General features: G+C 42.5%; 3 protein-coding genes across 3 annotated transcripts; all 3 read left to right on the forward strand.

The window, feature by feature from the left end:
* The first annotated feature begins 110 nt into the window (after window positions 1-110).
* On the forward strand, window positions 111-6,583 carry si:dkey-150i13.2 (mitochondrial carnitine/acylcarnitine carrier protein). The gene is made up of 9 exons (XM_012827406.2): window positions 111-684; window positions 2,055-2,147; window positions 2,311-2,438; window positions 4,170-4,260; window positions 4,466-4,583; window positions 4,851-4,923; window positions 5,146-5,255; window positions 5,521-5,642; window positions 5,851-6,583. Exons 1-9 carry the CDS (start codon window positions 574-576, stop codon window positions 5,911-5,913), a joined length of 909 nt encoding a protein of 302 aa, XP_012682860.1. The 5' UTR covers window positions 111-573; the 3' UTR covers window positions 5,914-6,583.
* A 347-nt stretch (window positions 6,584-6,930) lies between these two features.
* Window positions 6,931-11,266, forward strand: tafazzin (tafazzin, phospholipid-lysophospholipid transacylase). The gene is made up of 11 exons (XM_012827394.2): window positions 6,931-7,013; window positions 7,774-7,910; window positions 8,030-8,158; window positions 8,411-8,456; window positions 8,608-8,693; window positions 9,054-9,134; window positions 9,247-9,291; window positions 9,394-9,456; window positions 9,626-9,678; window positions 9,789-9,866; window positions 9,995-11,266. Exons 2-11 carry the CDS (start codon window positions 7,802-7,804, stop codon window positions 10,094-10,096), a joined length of 792 nt encoding a protein of 263 aa, XP_012682848.1. The 5' UTR covers window positions 6,931-7,013; window positions 7,774-7,801; the 3' UTR covers window positions 10,097-11,266.
* Window positions 11,267-11,347: 81 nt separating this feature from the next.
* atp6ap1a (ATPase H+ transporting accessory protein 1a) lies at window positions 11,348-17,513 on the forward strand. Its single transcript, XM_012827437.2, has 10 exons — window positions 11,348-11,604; window positions 12,066-12,192; window positions 12,670-12,744; window positions 13,096-13,286; window positions 13,602-13,642; window positions 14,104-14,189; window positions 15,189-15,469; window positions 16,446-16,496; window positions 16,604-16,841; window positions 17,222-17,513. The coding sequence occupies exons 1-10, from the start codon at window positions 11,492-11,494 to the stop codon at window positions 17,429-17,431; spliced, it is 1,413 nt and encodes a 470-aa protein (XP_012682891.1). The 5' UTR covers window positions 11,348-11,491; the 3' UTR covers window positions 17,432-17,513.
* Window positions 17,514-21,248: the final 3,735 nt, after the last annotated feature.

Here is a 21,248-nt window from a genome sequence, read left to right on the forward strand (position 1 = left end):
TTGCGAAATACTTCTCGCGATCCTACTCAGAGTGCTTGGAGACATCTTACTTCATTGCACTTGAAACATTTCGCAATTCAGATCAAAGACTTTGGGACCCGATCGTGCTACCGCGGAATTCTCATAAGCCATGTGTTTTAATAATTACTTTTAGTCTTTGTCTTTCATACCACAAACTCGTGGATGTAATGTGAGTTGGTAAGAGCAAGGCATTCCGATAAACACGCAGACCCATGAAAAACAGCGATTCAACTTTTCAACAGAAAGTGAAAAACAGCGATTCAACGATTCAACTTTTCATAGTTGATTCACATGCAGTGAATATCAATTGCCAACAGAGGATGCTACTGTGCAGTGTGACAGGAAGTCAAGTATTAACTTGCAAATCGTGAGCTTAAGCAAAGAGGAGTCAAAAGTCCGGTGGAGATAGCTTTCCAAGGAGGACAAGTCGGACTAGGAGTGTTCAGGGGGAGGTCTGAGAAGTGGGGCTGAAAAACTTTTCTTTTCTAGGCTGGCGCGACACAGAGTGGGTTCTTCTTGAGTCTTGGACCCCCTGCCCATTGGAAGACCAGGATGGGACGAGAGGAGCCGGGGAGAAAGATCTCTCCGGTGAAGAGCTTCGTCGCAGGAGGAGCTGCCGGAGCGTGCCTTTTATTTGCTGGACACCCACTTGATACGATCAAGGTATCATCAAAGAACCCACACATTACGCTACCAATAGGCCTTATTATGTGACAATCAAACAAACTATTTACAACAACTCTATAAAGACATGATTTAGGGATCGTATTGATTCTGCAAGGTTAGTGTCATTATGCTGACACGTTGATTTCTTGTCCCCTGGATCATATTGGGTTCCAAAAAAGTATGCTCCTTGCCCTTAGACTACCGGGTAATTTACTGAGAAAATGCCCCGAGTCTCCCTCACCCTCGGCATCATGCAGGAAGCTACAGGCTGTAAATTCGTGCCACCGGAGGAGTGCTGAGACCAATCCACCTGCTGTCTGATTGCGCTCTAATCCCTTGTGAATCAAACCACTTAGGTTTCAATGACGTTATGCCTCACGTTTCTAACTCTCCTGGCTATTTTGAAACCACATTTAATTTGCTCACATTAACATCTTGCAGCACTGACTCGCACAACTGTGTTGTCAAGTGATTTATAGCCTTGTCACAATAGAGCTGTGTGTTCTCCTGAATGAGTTAACAGATAGAGATTTAACTACCGTAGTCTACCATACGCTTTACTTTTTGTAAATCGATTGTTTCTCTTTGAAAATACTCCGGTCCGAATGAGGAAATCAACCTTATGGGTTGTCAGTTAACTTGAAAGAAATAGATGAACTGGAGTTGAGGTAACGAGGTGTCAAGAGGTCAGTGATAGTGTCCGGTGACAGTTGATAGACAGTTGATAGTACAGGGCACAACTTGTCGTCAACAGATAGCTCGTGTCAGTTAGGATTATTGTTGGATAGCCAATGGTATTCACGTGTTTGCCAGAGTAGTATAAACTAATACAAAAGATTTGAGTTCAACTCAATGGAGCCCACTATTCTAACTAGCCCTGTGGTTTAGCGACAAGTTCAAGGTGTCATTGTAGCATTCTTGATTGTGAATGGAGGGTTATGCCTATTTATAACTTGGCGTGCCATACCACTTTAAGCTAAAACTGTACGTTTGTTCGACCCTACTTAAGAACACCGCTCACTTTGTTTTCCAACTTTCGTGTGGCAACCACTCTTAGGTTTATCTGAAAAATTGCAGACAATAGATAAAACACTAGCCCACCCCATCCCAGAAGATCGCCCTTATCAAGTGAAGCAGGCTTTCTGTGTGCTTAGGAGTCTATTTTGGAGGATGTGATGTTATTTAGACACACGGAGTAAACACCTCGAAACGGTTTTATGTAGCTTTATATCTTTACTGTTCTTTAAACCCCTACAGCTCAATTTATAATCCTTTTTTCATTTTTTTGTAATGTTGTTATAAATGGGTGGAAATGACACCATAAGTGAAGTACAGTACCTGTCATAACGGTTATCTTCTCTGAACAGGTTCGCCTTCAAACACAACCCAAAGCCTCCCCCAGCCACCATGTCCTCTACAGGGGCACGTATGACTGCTTTAGAAAGACCGTGTCCAAAGAGGTGAGAGATGGTATAAATAGTGCTAAGACTAAAGAACAGTTCTGGCTCTCCTCTTGCATGTCATTATGCTATTCCCATGCTAATCTCCCTCTCTCATTGATCTGTCACACATTCATCTTTCTGTGTCTCTGTGTCTTTTCGCTTTCTCTCTGTCTAATCTCAGGGATTTCTGGGTCTTTACAAGGGCATGGGGGCCCCTCTGGCCGGCGTCGCCCCGATGATGGCCATCAGCTTCTTTGGCTTCGGCCTGGGAAAGCAGCTGCTCCAGTCTGACCCCAACATCCCTCACACGTGAGTCGGGGGCTGTCCCAAGCTGGTGGTGGCATGGCACAGCAGGTGGACAGATTTGTTGGGTCAGTGTAGTGTGTGTAGTGTACGAGGGAGGAACAGCCAGAGTACGCGCTCAAGCAGGTCTAAAAATAACAATCTGTCTGTGGCCACCGCATATCTGCCTATCGCTCTCTCTCCCGTTTCACACACACCCCCTGCATCATCCACACAATGCCATCTCTCCCGTGTCACCCCCCCCCCCCCCCCCCCCCCCCCCCCCGCATCATCCACACAATGCCATCTCTCCTTGGCCACCTCCCCGCCAGGGGTGTCGCAAGGACTTTTCTTGGAAATAATTCATTTTACAGGACAAATTTTAAATTTATTTCAATAACAATCTATGCTACAATAGCAAATAGCCTACAATGTAGCCTAATGTACACCTAGGTTCATAGAAGTCCTCAAATCAGTTTGACTGTTGCCGGGATGTCATCCTGGGTCGGGCTTTTGTTTGTTTGTGTGTGGGGTGGGAAACAAAATTCAACATGAATAGATAATGACCAAATCCTACAGGTGTGCTGTAGTGTAGAGTGCAATCGCAACCTCGCAGCACAGTGGCGCTTGACTCTACATTATTCCAATTTCATGCAATCAAAGACTATCAAACGGTCCTGCTTGGCTCACATACACACGTGAAACTAAAGATCTAAACATAGGCCGAAAAACTAAAGTCACTGTCATCACTTGTCATCATTTAAAAAGGCCCGCAAACCCCACCTCAGCCTGGCCTTCCCCCCTTACAGAGTTTATTGTCTGTTTTATTTTTCAGTATGTGAAGCGTCTTTGAGAACTTTGGAAAGCGCTATATAAATTTGATGTATTATTATAGTAATAATAATAATTATAAAGAAATCGAAGTTTAGCTGAGGAAAAATGCACACTTTTCAAGCATTCTATAAGACAAAGTGGACTACAGAAATGCATTGCCTCCTGTTACTTGGTCATTGTAAAAGCATACTTCTTGCATAACATGCTATAAATTATAGCCTACAAGTACCCAAGATTATGATCTGCTTTGATGGCACTACGAGACCAGATAAAGCCTATAAATCATTTATTTGTCAACATCAGCGAAATGTAGTTTGGGTGAACAGAACTGCTCCAGCAAAGTGAATAAGCCACCTCTTACCTCAACTGCTGCTAGTCCCAATTCTGTTCATATTACATATCTATTTCTTACTGTACATATCTATTTATTTATTCACTTATTCCACTTTACATATGCACATACTCTGCATTTTTATTGCTATTTTGCACTTCTGGTTGGATGCTAAACTGCATTTTGTGGTCTCAGTACTTGTACCGTGTGCAATGACAATAAAGTTGAATCTAATCTAATCAAATCTAATCTAACAGACAAACCCAGAGAGCTGCTGAGGTTTACGACAGATTACGCCCTCCTATTAGAAATAGAACAATTTAATCAGCTAATCATCATGATGTGTCTGACAATCAAAATTAGATTTTCTGTTCATTGCCACTACTGCGGACGTGGTGAAGACTTTGGAGGGCGCAGTGATAAATACAATAAGCTATACAATAAGATATAGGCCCATTATTGATTTATCTGCTTTGGTTAAAACACAAATGTCCTGTTTAAAGATATATTTTATCTTATGTATGAGCATTTCTTAGTTTTGAATGTATCGTTTTTTTATGAATTTTAATTTCTTATGCTGTGTTTCTGTGCAGGCACTCTCAGATCTTTCTGTCTGGTATGTTGGGAGGAGTCTTCACCACCGTGATCGTAGCACCTGGAGAAAGAATAAAGTGTTTGCTTCAGGCAAGGGATACCATTCCTCGGGCTACACTTAATACACTATGCATAAATATAGCCTAGCACATTGGTCAACGGGTCCACTGAAATAATCCCATACCAGTATGTTTACTTGTCTCTGTCGTCATCTGAACATCTGTGTTAGTGTGTTTATGTGAACCTTTATCTTTATCTTTATCTTTATCTTTGTTTTTGTTTTCATTTGTTTTAGGTTCAATCTACCTCTGGTCAGTTAAAGTATGCTGGGCCTGTGGACTGTGCGATCAGGCTCTTCAAAGAGCAGGGCATTCGCAGTGTTTACAAAGGAACAATCATAACTCTTATCAGAGGTATCAATAGAGAATGCTTGTGTTTTTGTTTGTGTGTCAGAAGTGCCTGACTTATGTCTGGCAGTTTAATGATCTGTCTGCTATGAGTATTACAAAATAATGAGTTTGAAAAGGTAATCATTAAATACTTTGTTGCCTACCAGTTAAAACTGTTGTCAGACACAGACAGCAAACAAGCATGTATTACACGGTATTTAAGGGATCATAGGTTAGTTGTATCAATTTACCAACCTAGTTTAACCCTTGTCTCTTTTATACCTCCCCCAGATGTGCCTTCTAATGGGTTATATTTCATGACCTATGAGTATGTGAAATGCCTACTAACACCAGAGGGTGAAAGGTTGGTTTTATTTTGATTGTCTGTACTCTTGTCATGCTATTTAATATCATTAATGGTTTATACAGTATCTGTAATCTTGATGTGGTTCAAGTGTGACCATGCAAAGTATTATTTACAACTTCATCCTGATAACATTATTACAAAAAATGAATGAAAGCCTGTATAATTATTTTGAATGTGATTCTAAGATTTCCTTCCTTTTAACTCTCTGGTTTTATTCAGTGTTCACCATCTCAGCACTCCTAAAATTATCCTAGCTGGTGGAACAGCAGGCATCTTGAACTGGGTTATTGCTCTCCCTCCAGACGTATTGAAGTCCAACTTCCAGACTGGTATACTTGTTAAACCACTCGTCAAGAACCTTTGATCAGCTCATTCCAGGCTGTGTGCAGTAACTGATCCGTGATCTCAGAGGTGTTTTTCACAGAGCAGTAAAAATAAAGTGTTTAGATGGTGTAGGTTTGGACGCTCAACACTGCCCCCTGGTGGTAAAAAAAATAACCTAACACGACAAGTAGAGTACTGCACAGTTCACAGGAATATGTTCATTATGTGGGGTAAGATTCATAAGTCAGGATACCTCTGTGTGTTGTACAGCTCCTGATGGACGCTACAGGGGACTAATAGATGTTCTCAGGGAATTATTACGAGAAGAAGGGGCCCGTGGTCTTTACAAGGGCTTCACTGCTGTCATGCTGAGGGCTTTCCCTGCAAATGCGGTAAATATTAATTTACTTTTTACGACAATGTTTATTTAGTATGCCAGTCATTGAATATTTAAACAAATGTGTTAAGCATGAAATATGTAAAATGCAAAAATGCCATAACATTTAGCTACTGGATTTCCTCTACAAAGGGTTAACCGTTTGATGGTAGAGCCCGAATCTACTATGGCAGGCTCTTATTTTGTGTGTTCCGCATTCAAAGGCTTGTTTCCTGGGTTTTGAAATGGCCTTGAAGGGCTTGAACTGGCTTGCTCCTAACTGGTGACCTCTGTGGCTCTGCGGAGACCTCCTTCCACAGAATGCCTCACCTCAGCGCACAATGGACATGCCTACCAGCTCTCATGCACTGACAGTACCTGTCAATAATACTTGTATTGTTTAAAAGTGCAATATGTAGCTTTTATACAAAAAATGGTGTAGAGTTTCTTAAAATGTTCTTCAGTAGAACTTCCCTCTTTATTTCAACCAATTGTTTGCATGTATTTGTGTTTTTCTGGGCCAGAGATATGTAGGCAAATGTATACAAATGTTATTGAAACAAAGAAACAAGTTGTGGAATGTATAGGGGAACTGACACATGTAGCCTACCACCTTAAAGGTCCAAAAGAATTGTAATGTTTTCAGACCAGAAACTACGTGTTGCACTTTTAACATTAACTACACTTTTAATTGTACAGCTTGAAAATGTATAATATGTGCATATATCATTATTTGATATATAATGTATTATATTTATAACTTATACATACTTTAGCCTATAAAACAAACAACCAAAGTATATTTCTAGTCACGTGTCTAAAATCTACATGTTAAAGCAATTGTGCCCAAATCATGTAAACTGAATGTATATTTTTTATCAGTCAATCAACTGTTGATTCAATATTTGATGAAAGAGCTAATGTGGAAATATTTTTAAATGTCATTTTTATTTCAAATAGTAGGTTTCTTTTCATTTTTTGAAATAAATGTGTTTATTCACCAGTTATTGTCCTGGTATTATTTTAGAGCCGGTGAATGGAGTGCACTGGCAACCTGCATGTTTTAGACTACCTTTCACCTAATTTCGTCACACGGCATGAGGTTTGTTTCCATTGGCCTGGGATGAGATGAGTCAAATGCGACTTGCTTTGTTTACTTTTAATTGTAGGTATTGCAGTTACAGTATAACATTAGCAATGATCCAGATAAACATAATCTGGATGACAAGAGAGAACGCCTTGTCTTTGAAGAATCACAAGATTTCCTTCGCTAGCGTGGTTTATTTAAATTTATAGAACTACAACGTCCATGCGTCCTTTCAGGGTCATAGTCGATCAAATCACTTCCTGTGACGGAATCTCGGCCTATCAACTGACGGACGAGAAGGTGAGGGTGTAACTTGTCAACTTTAGTCTTTTCGTATTACGAACTACTACAGTTAATGTAAATGAAAGGTCAAAGCATTTCTCTCGCTAATCTGGACAGACCTACACTTGGGTCCATTGACATAATCTTTGACTTTTGGTACAAGACTTGTGAGAGCAAGCAAGCTAGCTAGCTCTCCCCTCTTAATGCGCATGCACCTCTGGTCTTAGTAGTAGTTGGATCACGTAACTGTTATGCTAACCGAACGTTATATAATATACTTTTTTTGTGTTAGTTGTTAAGAATGACAAGAATGGTAATATAGGTTACGTCAGTATGTAAGCAAAGCGTAAACATTGTATTTGACAGAGTTATCACAACTCCTTAACAAAGATTATGAATAACGGTGGCTGCAAAAGAATGAGTTAGCTAACAGCAGAAGTGTCCTTTTATCTGCAGATAGGGTGCATATTAATCCCAGGGACTACGTCAAAAATATATATATCTGTATTCCATGCATACATGATGTGATCCAGGTGTTATATAGTCATTGGTTGTCTTGAATATGACCAACTTTTAGGGAGTTGGTAAAGTCCTGACTCTTTCCTCAGTGTTACGGTACTGTATGTTGCCATGGTATTTTGTAATCACCCACTGTTGCCAGCTCTGATATATTCTGAAATAATGGCCGAGTATAACCGTAGTGATCTCATTCATACCAGGTGACCAAAAAAAAATAGCGGTGCTGTTATATTTTTCTTCCCGTCAAACTCCGTTTTAGTTTGAATGAAGGCTACCGTGCACTCGCAATGCCCTTGGAGGTGACTTGGCCATTCCCACAATGCCCCCGGCTAGGATGGAGGTTATCCAGCTCCCTCATAATGGGCCTGGTGGGATCCTACAGCTTCTTATGGACCAGTGAGTCTTTCTCACATTTGCACACACCCAGGAGCTGTAACTCCACTCATTAAAGAGTAGAATTGGCCTTCAGATCACAGTTTTTTTTCTTCCACCTGACTCATGATCCCTGATTGCAGGATACATGAACTACGTGATGGTGCACAACCAGAATGTTCTCTTGGACTTGGTTGATAAACGGCCCGAGGACAGACCTCTCATCACTGTGTCTAATCATCAATCCTGCATGGATGATCCACACATATGGGGTAGGACATGGATTCAATGTCAAGTTTGCTGTAGACCTTTACTTCTTGTGTGTATGTTACTTGCTGAATCAGAATAGCCGTGACTAGCTGTTACTGCATATAGAAAAATGTGAAGGCAAGGCAAGTTTATTTACAAAGCACAATTCATACACATTTTGTAATTCAAAGCTCTGTACAAATGAGCAGATAAAAGAACATATAACACAGCATTAAGTGTTGTTTATGTTGTTGTGGTTGTTGTTGTCATCATAGGGGTCCTTAGACTACGGCAGTTGTGGAACTTCAAAAAAATGAGATGGTGAGTTTGTGTAAAAGGGGCAGGCAGTAGGGTAGTTAATATGACTTTCTGTCACGTTCACGCCTATTAGTCAGATTGATTGTGGTAGTGGTTGTCTAGATGCCTTACGTTGCCCTCCTGTATGTGTCTGCATTTCCCCCCGTTGCCGTAGGACCCCTGCAGCCTCTGACATCTGCTTCACCAGGGAGCTCTACTCGCGCTTCTTCAGTAGAGGGAAGTGTGTGCCTGTGTGTCGAGGTGAGCAGCCTTTTGTTCCCCCAGGTGCTTGCGGAACTTATTTGTTCATGGTTTATAAAATTGAGGTTTTGTGCAGGTAAACCTTGATCGTCACACACGGTGACCGGTACAGAGGCCAGATGAGACGATATGTAGATGCTGTGTAGCTCCCGCATTAGACCAATCTCTCTCTCTGTTGTTAGAGTGTCTCGCTCCCCTCGCCAACATGGTGTTTTAGAAAAGGACTGCCTTATCTTATACATTTACCTTTGTTTACTAGTCCTTACTCAGTATGTTTAACAAATGTTATTTGCTGTCAGTGAAACACAGCAAAAGGAATACAGGAAAAAGAAAAGGAGTTAACTTGCTTTTGTGTCACAGGTGATGGAGTTTATCAGAGAGGCATGGACTTCCTTGTGGAGAAACTCAATCGTGGGGAATGGGTGCATGTATTCCCTGAGGGTAAGGGAAGTGAATTTGACTGCTCTGTGTCTCATTGTGGAGTAGTCGTTGTGCTATTAATCTCTGGATTTACACGCAGGTCGTTCGATTTAGATAATGCTTTTTCTTGCAGGAAAAGTCAACATGAACCAAAATGAATGGATACGTTTAAAATGGGGTAAGACTTGTTTTAGCTTGCCATGATACTATGTTTTTTTTTTACTCATTATTTGTTGACGAAACCCTTTTGTAAGCATTTTGTTTTCATGTATGATTTTAGGTGTGGGGAGGTTGATCGCTGAATGCACTCTTGACCCTATTATCTTGCCCGTGTGGCATTTGGGTGAGTTAAAAATAATAAACCCATTGCATGTTCATCATGGTTTCATCAATGCTCTATGTCATTTTTGCACACACTCATGTATTTAAATGGTTAAGTTAGCATGTCAGCAGCATCTTGATTATAATTGTAAGTATCTATCATTCAGAGGCTTCTGACTCACCTGTTTCAGGTATGAATGATGTCCTTCCCAACGACCGCCCATATATACCTCGAACTGGAAAGGTGAGAACACTGGAATGTTATGATTCGATTGTATGACTCACTTAGGCCTTATATTACTATACTGTAGAGATATGAAATAACCCAAATATGAAATAACTCTTTTTAAATAGAAAATTACAGTTTTAGTGGGGAAGCCTTTTACTGTGAAACATCTTGTGGACTCGCTAAGAGCAGAAAACAAAAGCCAGGTAGGCTCAACACATAAACTTGCTCTTATGATTTTGATCAGCATGCAGAAACCAAAGAAACATGCAGAAACCAAAGTCAACTTCTCCTTGTGTATAGCCTTAATAGCAATCCCTTTGCTCTGACACAGATGGAGATGAGGAAGGTCCTCACTGACTTCATCCAGGAGGAGTTCCGCAGCTTAAAGATCCAGGCCGAGGCCCTGGATCAGCGGATACAGACCCAAGATTGAGGCCTTGGCCTGGGCTATGGACTACCCTCGGGGACGAGGCTGAAGAGGGCCGGACACAGAGCAAACATAAGACCAGATCAGCCTCCTTATGAATCAAGATGCGCACGCACACACACACACACACACACACACACACACACACACACACACACTCATTCACCACAGCAGGTGGACCATAAATATATCTGATACTAATCAGATGGCAGGAGTCCTTTTCTACACTGTTTCCTGTAACCCTGTCCCGCTTGAAGCAACCTCAGCTGGAACAACAATTACTGTGTGCTTTTTTTTAAGTGCATGTGCCAAATTGCTCAGGCTGGAAGCTGTATTGACCATGGGGCAGAATCACGAAGACTTGGGTCGCGTACAATTTATGGGTGATCAATTTCTGATGACCTAGGGTTACTGAGACACTCAACCAAGAATTAGACTTGTGAAGGAACTTGTTTGAAGGGGAATCAGTATTTTTTACAACTCACTATTTTACAGTGGTGTTTCCACAAGAGGTTTATGTCACACTCTTTGCCAGTTTTTAAGTCAAGCACTTGTACAAAGTTGAATTAGTTACTTGCAATATTTAGATTTTTGAGGCAGTGAACCAAATGCACTATATATAGAGAGAACGTGTGTTTCATATCTGATAGTACAGAATATGCCAAGTACACTAGAAATGGCCTAGAATGTCTATCGTGCGCCATCCACTGAAAACTGTCAATTTATAATGTGATGGTTTGTAGTGTGTGCAAAATTATGGCAGACTCAATCATTTTCCCCTCCAAAATAGTTATTAGTTACGGCACCCTGAGACAGAATTCAGGAAGTATCATACTAAATGGCTTGCTGATATCTGGTGGTCCCAAATGGTGCTGGTAAGGCTAATAATAATGTAAGAGTATTTATGTTGGTGCCATGGGTCTCCTCTGTTCCCTTATCCTACTTATTTGTAATGTGGCAGCATGGTATGATTGAACTGTTAAATAATTTACCTCAAGTGTTTTTTTTTTTAATTACCTCTGTTGAGGTTGTGCCCTTCCTCATTTATGTTCTTCCTCAAGTTCATTATCTGACCTGGCAGATGGCACCAAATAAATTTAGCGTCCATCCTGTTAGCACGTGATACAAACGGTGACTCCCTTTCACTTTATTTACAATAAAGTACAGATTTGATTATGTCTCAGAGTCTTAATGAACACTGCAGCCAACACTATACTTTTATAATGCCATTTGTGTGCGTTTATTTGACAAGTGAAAGGCATACACGTCGGAGTATCACACATACACATTAGCGTTGTAGGTATTGTAGTCTGCTGTGTCGGGGTCATTATCACGTGACTTGGTCCTACAGCTTCAGAGCGCACTCAACCTCAGCAACGTCATTCGTTGAGGATCCCGAAGATGGCGGACCGAAAGATACTCTGCTTTAGCATCCTTTTTGGCGTTTTATTTTGTGTTGCATCTTTGGGGAAATGCAACGAACAAGTACCCTTGATGATGTGGTCAAGTGCCGGGTAAGGAGAACGTCTATTTTGAACACTATCAGTGTGATTGTCCATGTCTTTCTGCTGGTAGCTGTCCAGTGCTGCAACCTGCTAAGCCTAGCTAGCGTTAGCCACCTGCAGGGATGACATTTTGTCATTCATCGCAGTTCGCTGTGGTGGGGTGTCTCTGTTTCTATTTCTTCCTCTACTCGTTGTCATATCAAGGGTATGGATAACTGCTGAATGTACTGCTGTTATAATCCAGAACCGACCGGATTTGACACTGATATTCGAGAAATGAAAGCCAGCGATAGGTAGCTAACCTTAAAGCAGCTTTATCGGGGCAAATCATATTCGCTGCTCTCAGGTTAGCTTGTACCTCATCGGGAAACTCAGTCTAGCGAGTTTGTGGTGTGTTGTCCTATGGTGTGTGATGATGTGTGAATTAATATATTTAAGTTCACTGTCAAGCTCCTTTGCCTATCCCCCAGTTCCCCGCTGCTGTCTCAGACGCCACCGGCAGCGGGACATATCGTGTCCAGCTCTCAGTTGGAGTCCTACCTGAAAACTGCACTGAGCAATACACCGCATAACGTGCTACTCTTCCTCCAGGACAAGGTATACATTTATTTAAGATCGTAACCAGGAGCCTATTGTCATTTTATACGTATAAGACATGTTCTGGTCTCCAGAACTTTAGAACTTATTAAGTAATTAAAACATAACCTGAATCTCTTACACATACCTGTGAATTTTACCACACTGCTGATAGTTATGTCCACCGTATTTCCCTACTTCACTTGTTAGAAACTGTTGGGGGGTTCCCCTGCCTCCTCCTTGTTAACACATGAAGGCCACTTAATTACATTAAAGGTGTTAAATTCTTTGGAATAATTTAGTGCAAACTAAATCGGGGCCTCATGGGAAGTCGTACTGCACATGATGTCTTATATTAAGTATAAACTATATATTATACATATTAGTATATAGTTTTATTTACTGTTCAAGATGTGTCCGTTTAATTTCATCTGTGGAAAGGCGTGCCCTTTCCCGTGACATTTGCCTTGGACTTCCTTATTCTCCTTTCTGTTCCAGTTGAGTGTGGATGACTTCACCATGTATGGAGGAGTGTTTGGGAACAAACAGGACAGCGCCTTCTCAAATCTTGAGGTACATTCAGTTCTCAGTCCTTTTGCCACCACCCATGCATCTTGTTAGTGCGCCTTTTGCCTATGGTAAAACTGCACAACAATGAGGATGATTTCATGTATAGCCTAGGCTGCAAAGGAGTCAGTGCTAGTATGTTGTATATGTATGTTCTGTCCCTGTACATTAGCGTAAGAGTACGTTCGGTTATAAGGTTGCTGCCGTGTATGATGGAAAGGAAGCTAAATCAATGTATAGGCTAAAAATCAAAAAGATGCTCCTAACTAGACATTCTCTTGAGTAAACTCGTACACAAATCGAGCACAAGTCTGTGGAGCTGCTGCGTAAGCATGCTGTCCCTTCTGCGTCGTCTAGGCAGCGCTGCGCTCCTCCAACCCCCTTCTGCTGCCGTCTGTGTCTCGCCCTGCCGCCAGCGCCGTCACCGCGCTCCTTCAGGAGCAGCTGGACACGTCCCCCCTCTACATGGACCCTGAGACCCTTGCACAGCTCCGTCTCAACGCCTCTGTCGCCGCCCTGCTGGTATTCCGCCTTCCCTACGCCACAAGGTAATTTCCACGCCTCTACTAGAACAGGGGTCTGAATCCTGCTTCTTGGATGCCCCTGTCCTGAAATTCTGTACACCTGAGGCGGTTACAGCCAATGCAGGATGCTACTTATGAGCACAGTCCAGTTTGCAGGACGGGGGAAGGTGGAAAATAGGCAAAGATGGGGGTGCCCATGAGCAGAATCCAGACGTCCTGCCTTACAGAAATGAAACTCTCGCTACATCCTCTCAAAATATCACTACCACTGTCTAGTGGTTTGAAAAAAACATTCCAGCCTTTCGTTGATGGTCTCTCTTTGTTCACTCTCTTGCACAGTGCTGATATGATGTCCGCTAAAGAAGTCCTCATTGGAAATGGTGAGCACAAGTCTTTTGTTTCCATGGTTTGCTTGAAATTGTTGAACTTGTTAAAAACCGCTTATTTTCTGAAATTAGAATTCGTTTTTTCGGCGATGCATAATATTTAGAGGTGCAGTCTGCGATTCTGGCGAAGTTGATATTTGAGCTCAACAGCAAGTCAAATGACACTCCTCCCTTCCATGTTCCTGAAGCAGCATGTTTATTCTCTGGAATTGTTCATGGCTCAGTCTGAGCCACTATGTTACTAGCCAGGACTGTGTGGGAAAACACCAGAGTTTTCATACACACACAGAACAGACAGCTAGAGGGCAGTGAGGAGCAATTCACTGAATTTGACTAAAAGAGTATTGGGTTCGAATCACAGACAGCTCCTTTGCGTATAGCTAGTGTGTCATTAAACGGGATGGAAAGCTGCTGATTTGACATGTGTTAATTGTGTTTGTCTTCCTGGTCTGTAGATGAGGTGATTGGCCAGGTCTTGAGCATCATGAACAGCCAAGCCGTCCCCTACACCGCAGTTTACACAGCACTGCAGCCGTCTCGAGTGAGTATCTCTCTCTGTCCCACGAGGCCCTTAGCGCTACAGTAAAGATGTACCTCTACGGTACTTCTGAAGACCAATTCACGCTGCCCCAACAAAGCCCACAAATGTCAGCAAAACCCAACACGACCCGTAGATTTTGGATGTTCTTGGATCAGTGTGTTATGCCTGTTAGTGTGCTGACACAAACTTATTTCTCAGAAGATTCTAACTTGACCACTGTTGGAAAGTGCCTCTAAGTCCATAAGTGTGGTGTAAACCCGACATTCCCAACTCAACAGCCAGCTTTAGCAGATTGGAGATTGTTGGAGTGGAGTGGGGTGGGGTGGGGTGGAGGGCGAGACTGTTTCTTTGTGTTAACCTCTCCTCTCCTGTCCTGTGCTGAGATAGATACCTGTCTGTTTGTGTTAACCTCTCCTGTCCTGTCCTGAGATAGATACCTGTCTGTTTGTGTTAACCTCTCCTGTCCTGTCCTGTCCTGAGATAGATACCTGTCTGTTTGTGTTAACCTCTCCTGTCCTGTGCTGAGATAGATACCTGTCTGTTTGTGTTAACCTCTCCTGTCCTGTGCTGAGATAGATACCTGTCTGTTTGTGTTAACCTCTCCTGTCCTGTCCTGTCCTGAGATAGATACCTGTCTGTTTGTGTTAACCTCTCCTGTCCTGTCCTGTCCTGAGATAGATACCTGTCTGTTTGTGTTAACCTCTCCTGTCCTGTCCTGTCCTGTCCTGAGATATATACCTGTCTGTTTGTGTTAACCTCTCCTGTCCTGTGCTGAGATAGATACCTGTCTGTTTGTGTTAACCTCTCCTGTCCTGTCCTGTCCTGTCCTGAGATAGATACCTGTCTGTTTGTGTTAACCTCTCCTGTCCTGTGCTGAGATAGATACCTGTCTGTTTGTGTTAACCTCTCCTGTCCTGTGCTGAGATAGATACCTGTCTGTTTGTGGAGGTTACGATGGCTGCTTTACTCTCCTCTACCCCCTCCCCCTTTTTTCCCAAGATGATCGAGGAGGTCCCTCTGGCCCTACAGTCAGTCGGGGGGCGCTCCCTTCTGCAGTCCCGAAAATCCAAGGGCAAGGCTAAGGGAGAGGAAGAGGGCCCCTACCCCCCCGTGGAGTTCCAGGAGAAGGGCTCTCCCTGCATCCTGATGTGGGCTGAGAACCTGACGGTCAGCTTCCAGCGCGAGGGCAAGTATCAGAGGCACGACCTGTCCCCGCTGACCTTCGGAGAGTCCGCGCCCGTCAAACTTACCGGCTCCTCCTGCACAGAGAGCGCCTCAAGGTGAAGAGATCACTGGGATGCTCCGGTTTAGGTCGTGTTTGGGCCACACGTGTGTGTGTGTGTGTGTGTGTGTGTGTGTGTGTGTGTGTGTGTGTGTGTGTGTGTGTGTGTGTGTGTGTGTGTGTGTGTGTGTGTGTGTGTGGAGCAAGGGTTGGAATAACAACACAGTCAAATTATTTATACTTATAGATTCAGTGCATTTAATAATTAAAAATTATTCTTAGTGTCTGTGATTGTATATGATTGAAGTTTGCACCAGAATGTTTTTTTTACCACTTATTACTGTATTAATCGTACTTATACCATACAATACCTCTTAAATATAATATTACTAATACCTCTTTCACTTCATTTCACTTATTACCACCACTAATACTTACACCTGCACTTTACATATACTTATCATACCTACACTTCTAACTTCAATTGCTGCTATTCTTGTCCCAATTACTGTTCATATTGCATATCTATTTCTTACTGTACATATCTATTTATTCACTTATTACACTTTACATATGCACATACTCTGCACTTTTTGCTATTTTGCACTTCTGGTTGGATGCTAAACTGCATTTCGTTGCCTCAGTACTTGTACTCTGTGCAATGACAATAAAGTTGAATCTAATCTAAGTCTAATCTAATCAGAGACCAGATATGGTTATTTGGTCGGTTTGATAAGATCTCGATTCTATGACGCACTAGGACAACTAGTGGTTCTTTTCAGTTCTCGGATGGTGAAACTTTTAACAACACAGTCAAATTATTTATACTTATAGATTCAGTGCATTTAATAATTCAAAATGATTCTTAGTGTCTGTGATTGTATATGATTGAAGCTAAAGTTTCCCCCAATCCATGAATTACTGAAAAGTGTGATACTCTGTTCCTTTGCTGGTCACACACTGAGGCATTTAACACTCAACACTTTACACTGAAGTGACCACAAAGTGACTTGAAATACTCTCTTTATTTCCAGACTGGTTCTGAACTATGAAAATGTCCTGGGATTCCGTTCTTTCAAAGTCATGTGAGTAGAAGCCAAAAACGGCTCTCTGAATCACTTCCTCGTCTGACTCACCTGCTCCATATGGATCAAGGGTGTGAGCTGTAACTTCCCTCTTCTGCGTCCTCTAGCTTCGCCATGAGCCAGCGCCTCTACAAGGTCTCCGCCCGCCGCTGGTTCACCCTGGACGAGGTCATCCTGGAGTACGAGGGCAAGAAGGCCACCTTCAACGCCAGCCGCTCCGTCTACGCCCCGGCCGAGTACTCGTACCGCTGCGAGTCCGTCAGGAGCGACCGCTACCCCCAGCTCACGCCCAAGTCATCCAAGGACGCTGCCAACTTGTGGAAGGTTGCTTTCGAGGACTTCCAGGTAGCTGGGTGTTTTCAATGAAGGGGAGTGAGAAAGGGAAATAACAGTAGGAATGTTAAGATGATGAAATAAAATAAAAAATGTGATGAGAAAGTTATATCTTTACACCTCATATTCAAAAAGAAAGGAATCAAAGATATGATGGACTACTCTTTAGCGTAGGATACAGCGTGTTTTGGTATTGAAGGACACCCCGGTAGTATCCATTGTGTGGAAGATCCCCTCATTGTGTCTTGAGTTTGAGTTCTGATGATTCATCTCTTGAGGCCTGAGTGTAAAAGGTGCTCCTGTGTGAAACACTCACCGTCTCCGTCGCCCTCTCTCTCTCTCTCTCTCTCCCTCCCTCCCTCCCTCTCTCTCTCTCTCTCCCTCTGTCACAGATCCAGGGCTTCAACGTGTCGGGGAGGAGGTTCTCGTACGCCAGCGACTGCGCCGGCTTCTTCACGGCGGGCATCTGGATGGGGCTGCTGACCTCGCTGCTCATGGTGCTCATCCTCACCTACGGCCTGCACATGATCATGCAGCTGCGCACCATGGACCGCTTCGACGACCCCAAGGGCCCCGCCATCTCCGTGCCCCAGACCGATTAGAACCAACCAACCAAACCAACCCGCCCGCCTGCCAGCCAACCACCCAGCCTAGCGGGCAGTGGTGGCTCGTCTTAAACCCACCCTCTAACACCACCCTCTGTCACTCTCTGAACCCTCCCTGTGTGTGTGTTTGCCTTTCTCTCCCTCTGTGTAAGGCTCATCCACCACATTCCATGCAGCTTTGACCTTCTGCTTGTTTGTTTGTTTGTTTGTTTGTTGTTTATTTGTTTGTGTTTTCCCTGCTTGCTTGATTTTAATTTGGTTGATACATTCCACTGATTTACACCGTGTAATGTTGCAGCGCATTATGTGACGTGACGTTTTGTTTGTGTATTTATTTGGGAATACCACGCTAACGGAAGGGGCTTGTTTACATCCTCACTGTTGAGGCCCAGACCGTTTGCTTCTGAGAAGGATACAGCAGAGAAGGGAAGGTCATGTCGCTTTATGGTATTTCAGTAAGGAAGCTGTTTTGCATTTGAGTCCAAAAAGAAGGGTGAAAAAGAGAATCACGTATTGGCTTCTGGTCATTCTTTCAGATCCTCCCATGTGGGAATGCTACACATCCATAGAAACACTGACTTGGTGTCTTTGACTGAGAGGCAGGGAAGATACAACTCCCACCTTTGCACTTAATCTGTTGGCGCGAAGGGCAGAGATACAGATTTGAAGAAATCAAATCTCAAACGTTATTAGCAGCCATGTGCAATACACCAGAAGGGACATTGTCATTCATGTTTTTGTTTTTGTCCTAATCAGCCTTTTACTGGTGCATCGCAGCGTGGTCATGTGTGACATTTCAATCATTTTGTGGGTCCTACACAATCACTTTAAGCATGGATACGTTGGTTTTTTTTTTGTGTTCAGTTGTTTGTTTTCCCGGTACTAGTACTAGTGTTTAAAATTCTGCAACCCCTTGCAAGTCTGGTAAAAGCATGAGCAGATCTCCCATCTCCCCCCTGGGCCAGCAGCGAGGCTCCTAGCTCTGTAAGAGGTCTGCGCTGCTCTGGGCTTCTTCCTGAAATCACTGTTGTGCGCCGACCAGCATGACTGAAACACATGGCAGAGGCCATCATGCACCGATGGCTGTTGCACAACTAAAAGCATCGAGGAGACACATAAGCTCAGTATTATCAGGCAGAGGCAGTCGATTTCAGTTCTTTTCAGTCCAGTTCATTTCATATTCTCATCAAATAATTCAGTCGTGCAGTCTTAAATCATAGAATGCAGTCTGATTCTGTGGGGATTCATAGGGGATCCGATTTACAGCGAAACTTCACGTCATGCTTTTACCAGCGTATTTGCAAATGGTTTGGCTTTTGGCGGTGTGTGTTATTTAATTTACTGTACAGCCAGCAATGCTTACTCTGTGCAATGAGTTTTGAAATATTGTAAATATGAAGAGATGAATATATTGCTGTCTTTGAGTTAGACATTTATTTAATGGGTAAACCCTTGACTTGTGTGTTATTGTTGTGTGTGTGTGTGTGTGCGTGTGTAATGACCGTAGTTGCCCCATAGGATTTCGATGTGTTTGTATGGCTCATCTGATCACTTCTGTAAAGAGGAAACATTGGAATGCTGTTGTAAGTCATATTACACTTAAAGGGAGAACTATCAGGTGTTAAGCTTCACGAGCTGTGACACTAATATTAACATGCACTGCAGTTGTGTTGTCCAGGAAATGGGAAATGTCAAGGGATATATTTGAAGATAACCAGATGTATAATGTGTTGTTTACTTGAAAGGGATCTGATTGTACAACTGGTTATTGCTGTGAGTTGGTTCTCATGTATGCTCTTGCCCTGAAAATAGCTTTGGTGCAAGCAGAAGGGGTTTGGGCTGGAGATATTTATCTTGCCTCCAGAAACCAACACAGTTGGAAAAGAGAACCACTCTCAGTTAGGGAAGATTATTTGAACAAAAAGGTACTACGTAATTCTTGTTGAATGTCGTGAACACAAAATGCAATAAAAATGGGGAAAAAAATAGAAAATCTGTCTGTTTTACTGTTATTAGTACTAAATATAAGGTGCCCTGTTTCTAATAATAAAAAGCTACAAATGACCCCACAGATTAATATTTACCTTTGTTATATACTAAGTACCATTTCATTTGTGTACTATTCAATCAAATCATATTTTATCAAGAGAAGGGTACCATATTGTGCCTGAATATTTTAGAGGGGAAAGTGTGCCCACTTGTGGTAAAAAACATGCACTACAGTGAGACGAGGACAATGAACATGCTATGATGGAAATCTCCATGTTATTTTTGACATTAGAAATAATAATGTAATTGCGTACATTTTTAACTACTCATATTTCATCATTGGCATCTGATTTGTGTGTTCATGAGAGAACATGTATACATACTAAACTTTACACAATAGGTCAAAATAGTTTGTTGTTGCTAATATTAGTCAATAATAAAGAAATCACACCCTGCCTACGCCTGTGGAGGGATAACAATCAGCAGATGGTCTTCTCTTTAAAATAGATATGAAGCAGCTCCTGTTTTAATTACCCAGGGGTCGGAGATGAGACTCGTGTCCCTGTCCTGTGGGTGTGTGCGTGTGTGTGTGTGTGTGTGTGTGTGTGCGTGTGTGTGACCGTTTGACAGCTGACAACAAGGTAATTGAAAATGACACTCCTCTCGGGGGAGGTTACATCCTCTCTGCTGTGGGCTCCTTCTCATGATCGCCGGCTGAAAGATATTTACACAACGTCTGGGTCAAAGAAAGGATTTGGGGAGCTTACTGGTAGACAAATTATATTTAGAGATAATAATAGTAAAGTTTTTTTCTCATGTGAGTGTGCAGGTTTTGAGTTATGACCTTGGCATTCTGATTTTTTTTACCATTTCATAGAACACTGATGTCATGATTAATTTTGATTGATTACTCAAACTACATGGCACTGTCAATCTAACAGGTATATAACATTTTATTTTATGTACTCATCTCACAGGTGTGTGTAAGGCCATACAGTATATTATACTGTTTATTAGCGTTGTGAAACTGCACAAGCGACTCATTTCCAGATCAAGTTCTCGTGTGTGTCTCTCTCCAGGAAAGATGACTGAGGGACAACCACCATACAGTAGTGAACAACCATCACATTACCCATCCCACACGTTCAGGATCCCTGTCATTATGTCTTCAACTCCAGGCTCCCGGGATAGATGTCATTATGTCTGTGGCACAGTAATGACTGCCTGAGCCCCAGAATACACACCACCAGAGAATCACAGGTGTGTGTGTGTGTGTATGCGTGTGTGTGTGTGTGTGTATGCGTGTGTGTATGAGTGTGTGTGTGCGTGTGTGTATGCGTGTGTGTATGAGTGTGTGTATGAGTGTGTGTATGCGTGTGTGTATGCGTGTGTGTGTGTGTGTGTATGCATGTGTGTATGAGTGTGTGTATGCGTGTGTCTATGCGTGTGTGTGTGTGCGTGTGTGTGTGTGTGTGTATGCGTGTGTGTGTGTGTGTATGCGTGTGTGTGTGTGTGTGTATGCGTGTGTCTCTGTGATTTTTTCATATCTGTATTCCTACAAAAGTGTAAGTAAAAGTAACAAAGTACATTGTGTGGTGTTACAGTATACAGTATATTCACATATGGCAAAAAGTGTAAGGCTATGCGATGAATGTTTGCAGGCTTCCTGAATCTCTCATTCATTTCTAAGTGGTTTCAAACTTGTGTCAAAAGATTGGCAATAGCAGAGCTCATGTGAAAGCCTTGAGCCCAGAATGGTATGAATCAGTTGTACTAGCCATATGAAGCTAGCCTTGAGAAATTCTAAGGTTTCCTCAGTTACCCC

Source organism: Clupea harengus, chromosome 4, assembly GCF_900700415.2.
Source record: "Clupea harengus chromosome 4, Ch_v2.0.2, whole genome shotgun sequence".
Classification (NCBI taxonomy): domain Eukaryota; kingdom Metazoa; phylum Chordata; class Actinopteri; order Clupeiformes; family Clupeidae; genus Clupea; species Clupea harengus.

What these genes read in the sequence shown, in the direction of transcription:
- si:dkey-150i13.2 (XM_012827406.2), top strand. Translation starts at nt 574, where the DNA reads ATGGGACGAGAGGAGCCGGGGAGAAAGATCTCTCCGGTGAAGAGCTTC. An exon ending in GAATAAAGTGTTTGCTTCAG is followed by an intron (nt 4,261 to 4,465) that starts GCAAGGGATACC and finishes CATTTGTTTTAG; the next exon opens with GTTCAATCTACCTCTGGTCA. An exon ending in AATCATAACTCTTATCAGAG is followed by an intron (nt 4,584 to 4,850) that starts GTATCAATAGAG and finishes TACCTCCCCCAG; the next exon opens with ATGTGCCTTCTAATGGGTTA.
- tafazzin (XM_012827394.2), top strand. Translation starts at nt 7,802, where the DNA reads ATGCCCTTGGAGGTGACTTGGCCATTCCCACAATGCCCCCGGCTAGGA. An exon ending in CTACAGCTTCTTATGGACCA is followed by an intron (nt 7,911 to 8,029) that starts GTGAGTCTTTCT and finishes CCCTGATTGCAG; the next exon opens with GATACATGAACTACGTGATG. An exon ending in ATGGATACGTTTAAAATGGG is followed by an intron (nt 9,292 to 9,393) that starts GTAAGACTTGTT and finishes GTATGATTTTAG; the next exon opens with GTGTGGGGAGGTTGATCGCT.
- atp6ap1a (XM_012827437.2), top strand. Translation starts at nt 11,492, where the DNA reads ATGGCGGACCGAAAGATACTCTGCTTTAGCATCCTTTTTGGCGTTTTA. An exon ending in GCGCCTTCTCAAATCTTGAG is followed by an intron (nt 12,745 to 13,095) that starts GTACATTCAGTT and finishes TGCGTCGTCTAG; the next exon opens with GCAGCGCTGCGCTCCTCCAA. An exon ending in TTGCTTTCGAGGACTTCCAG is followed by an intron (nt 16,842 to 17,221) that starts GTAGCTGGGTGT and finishes CCTCTGTCACAG; the next exon opens with ATCCAGGGCTTCAACGTGTC.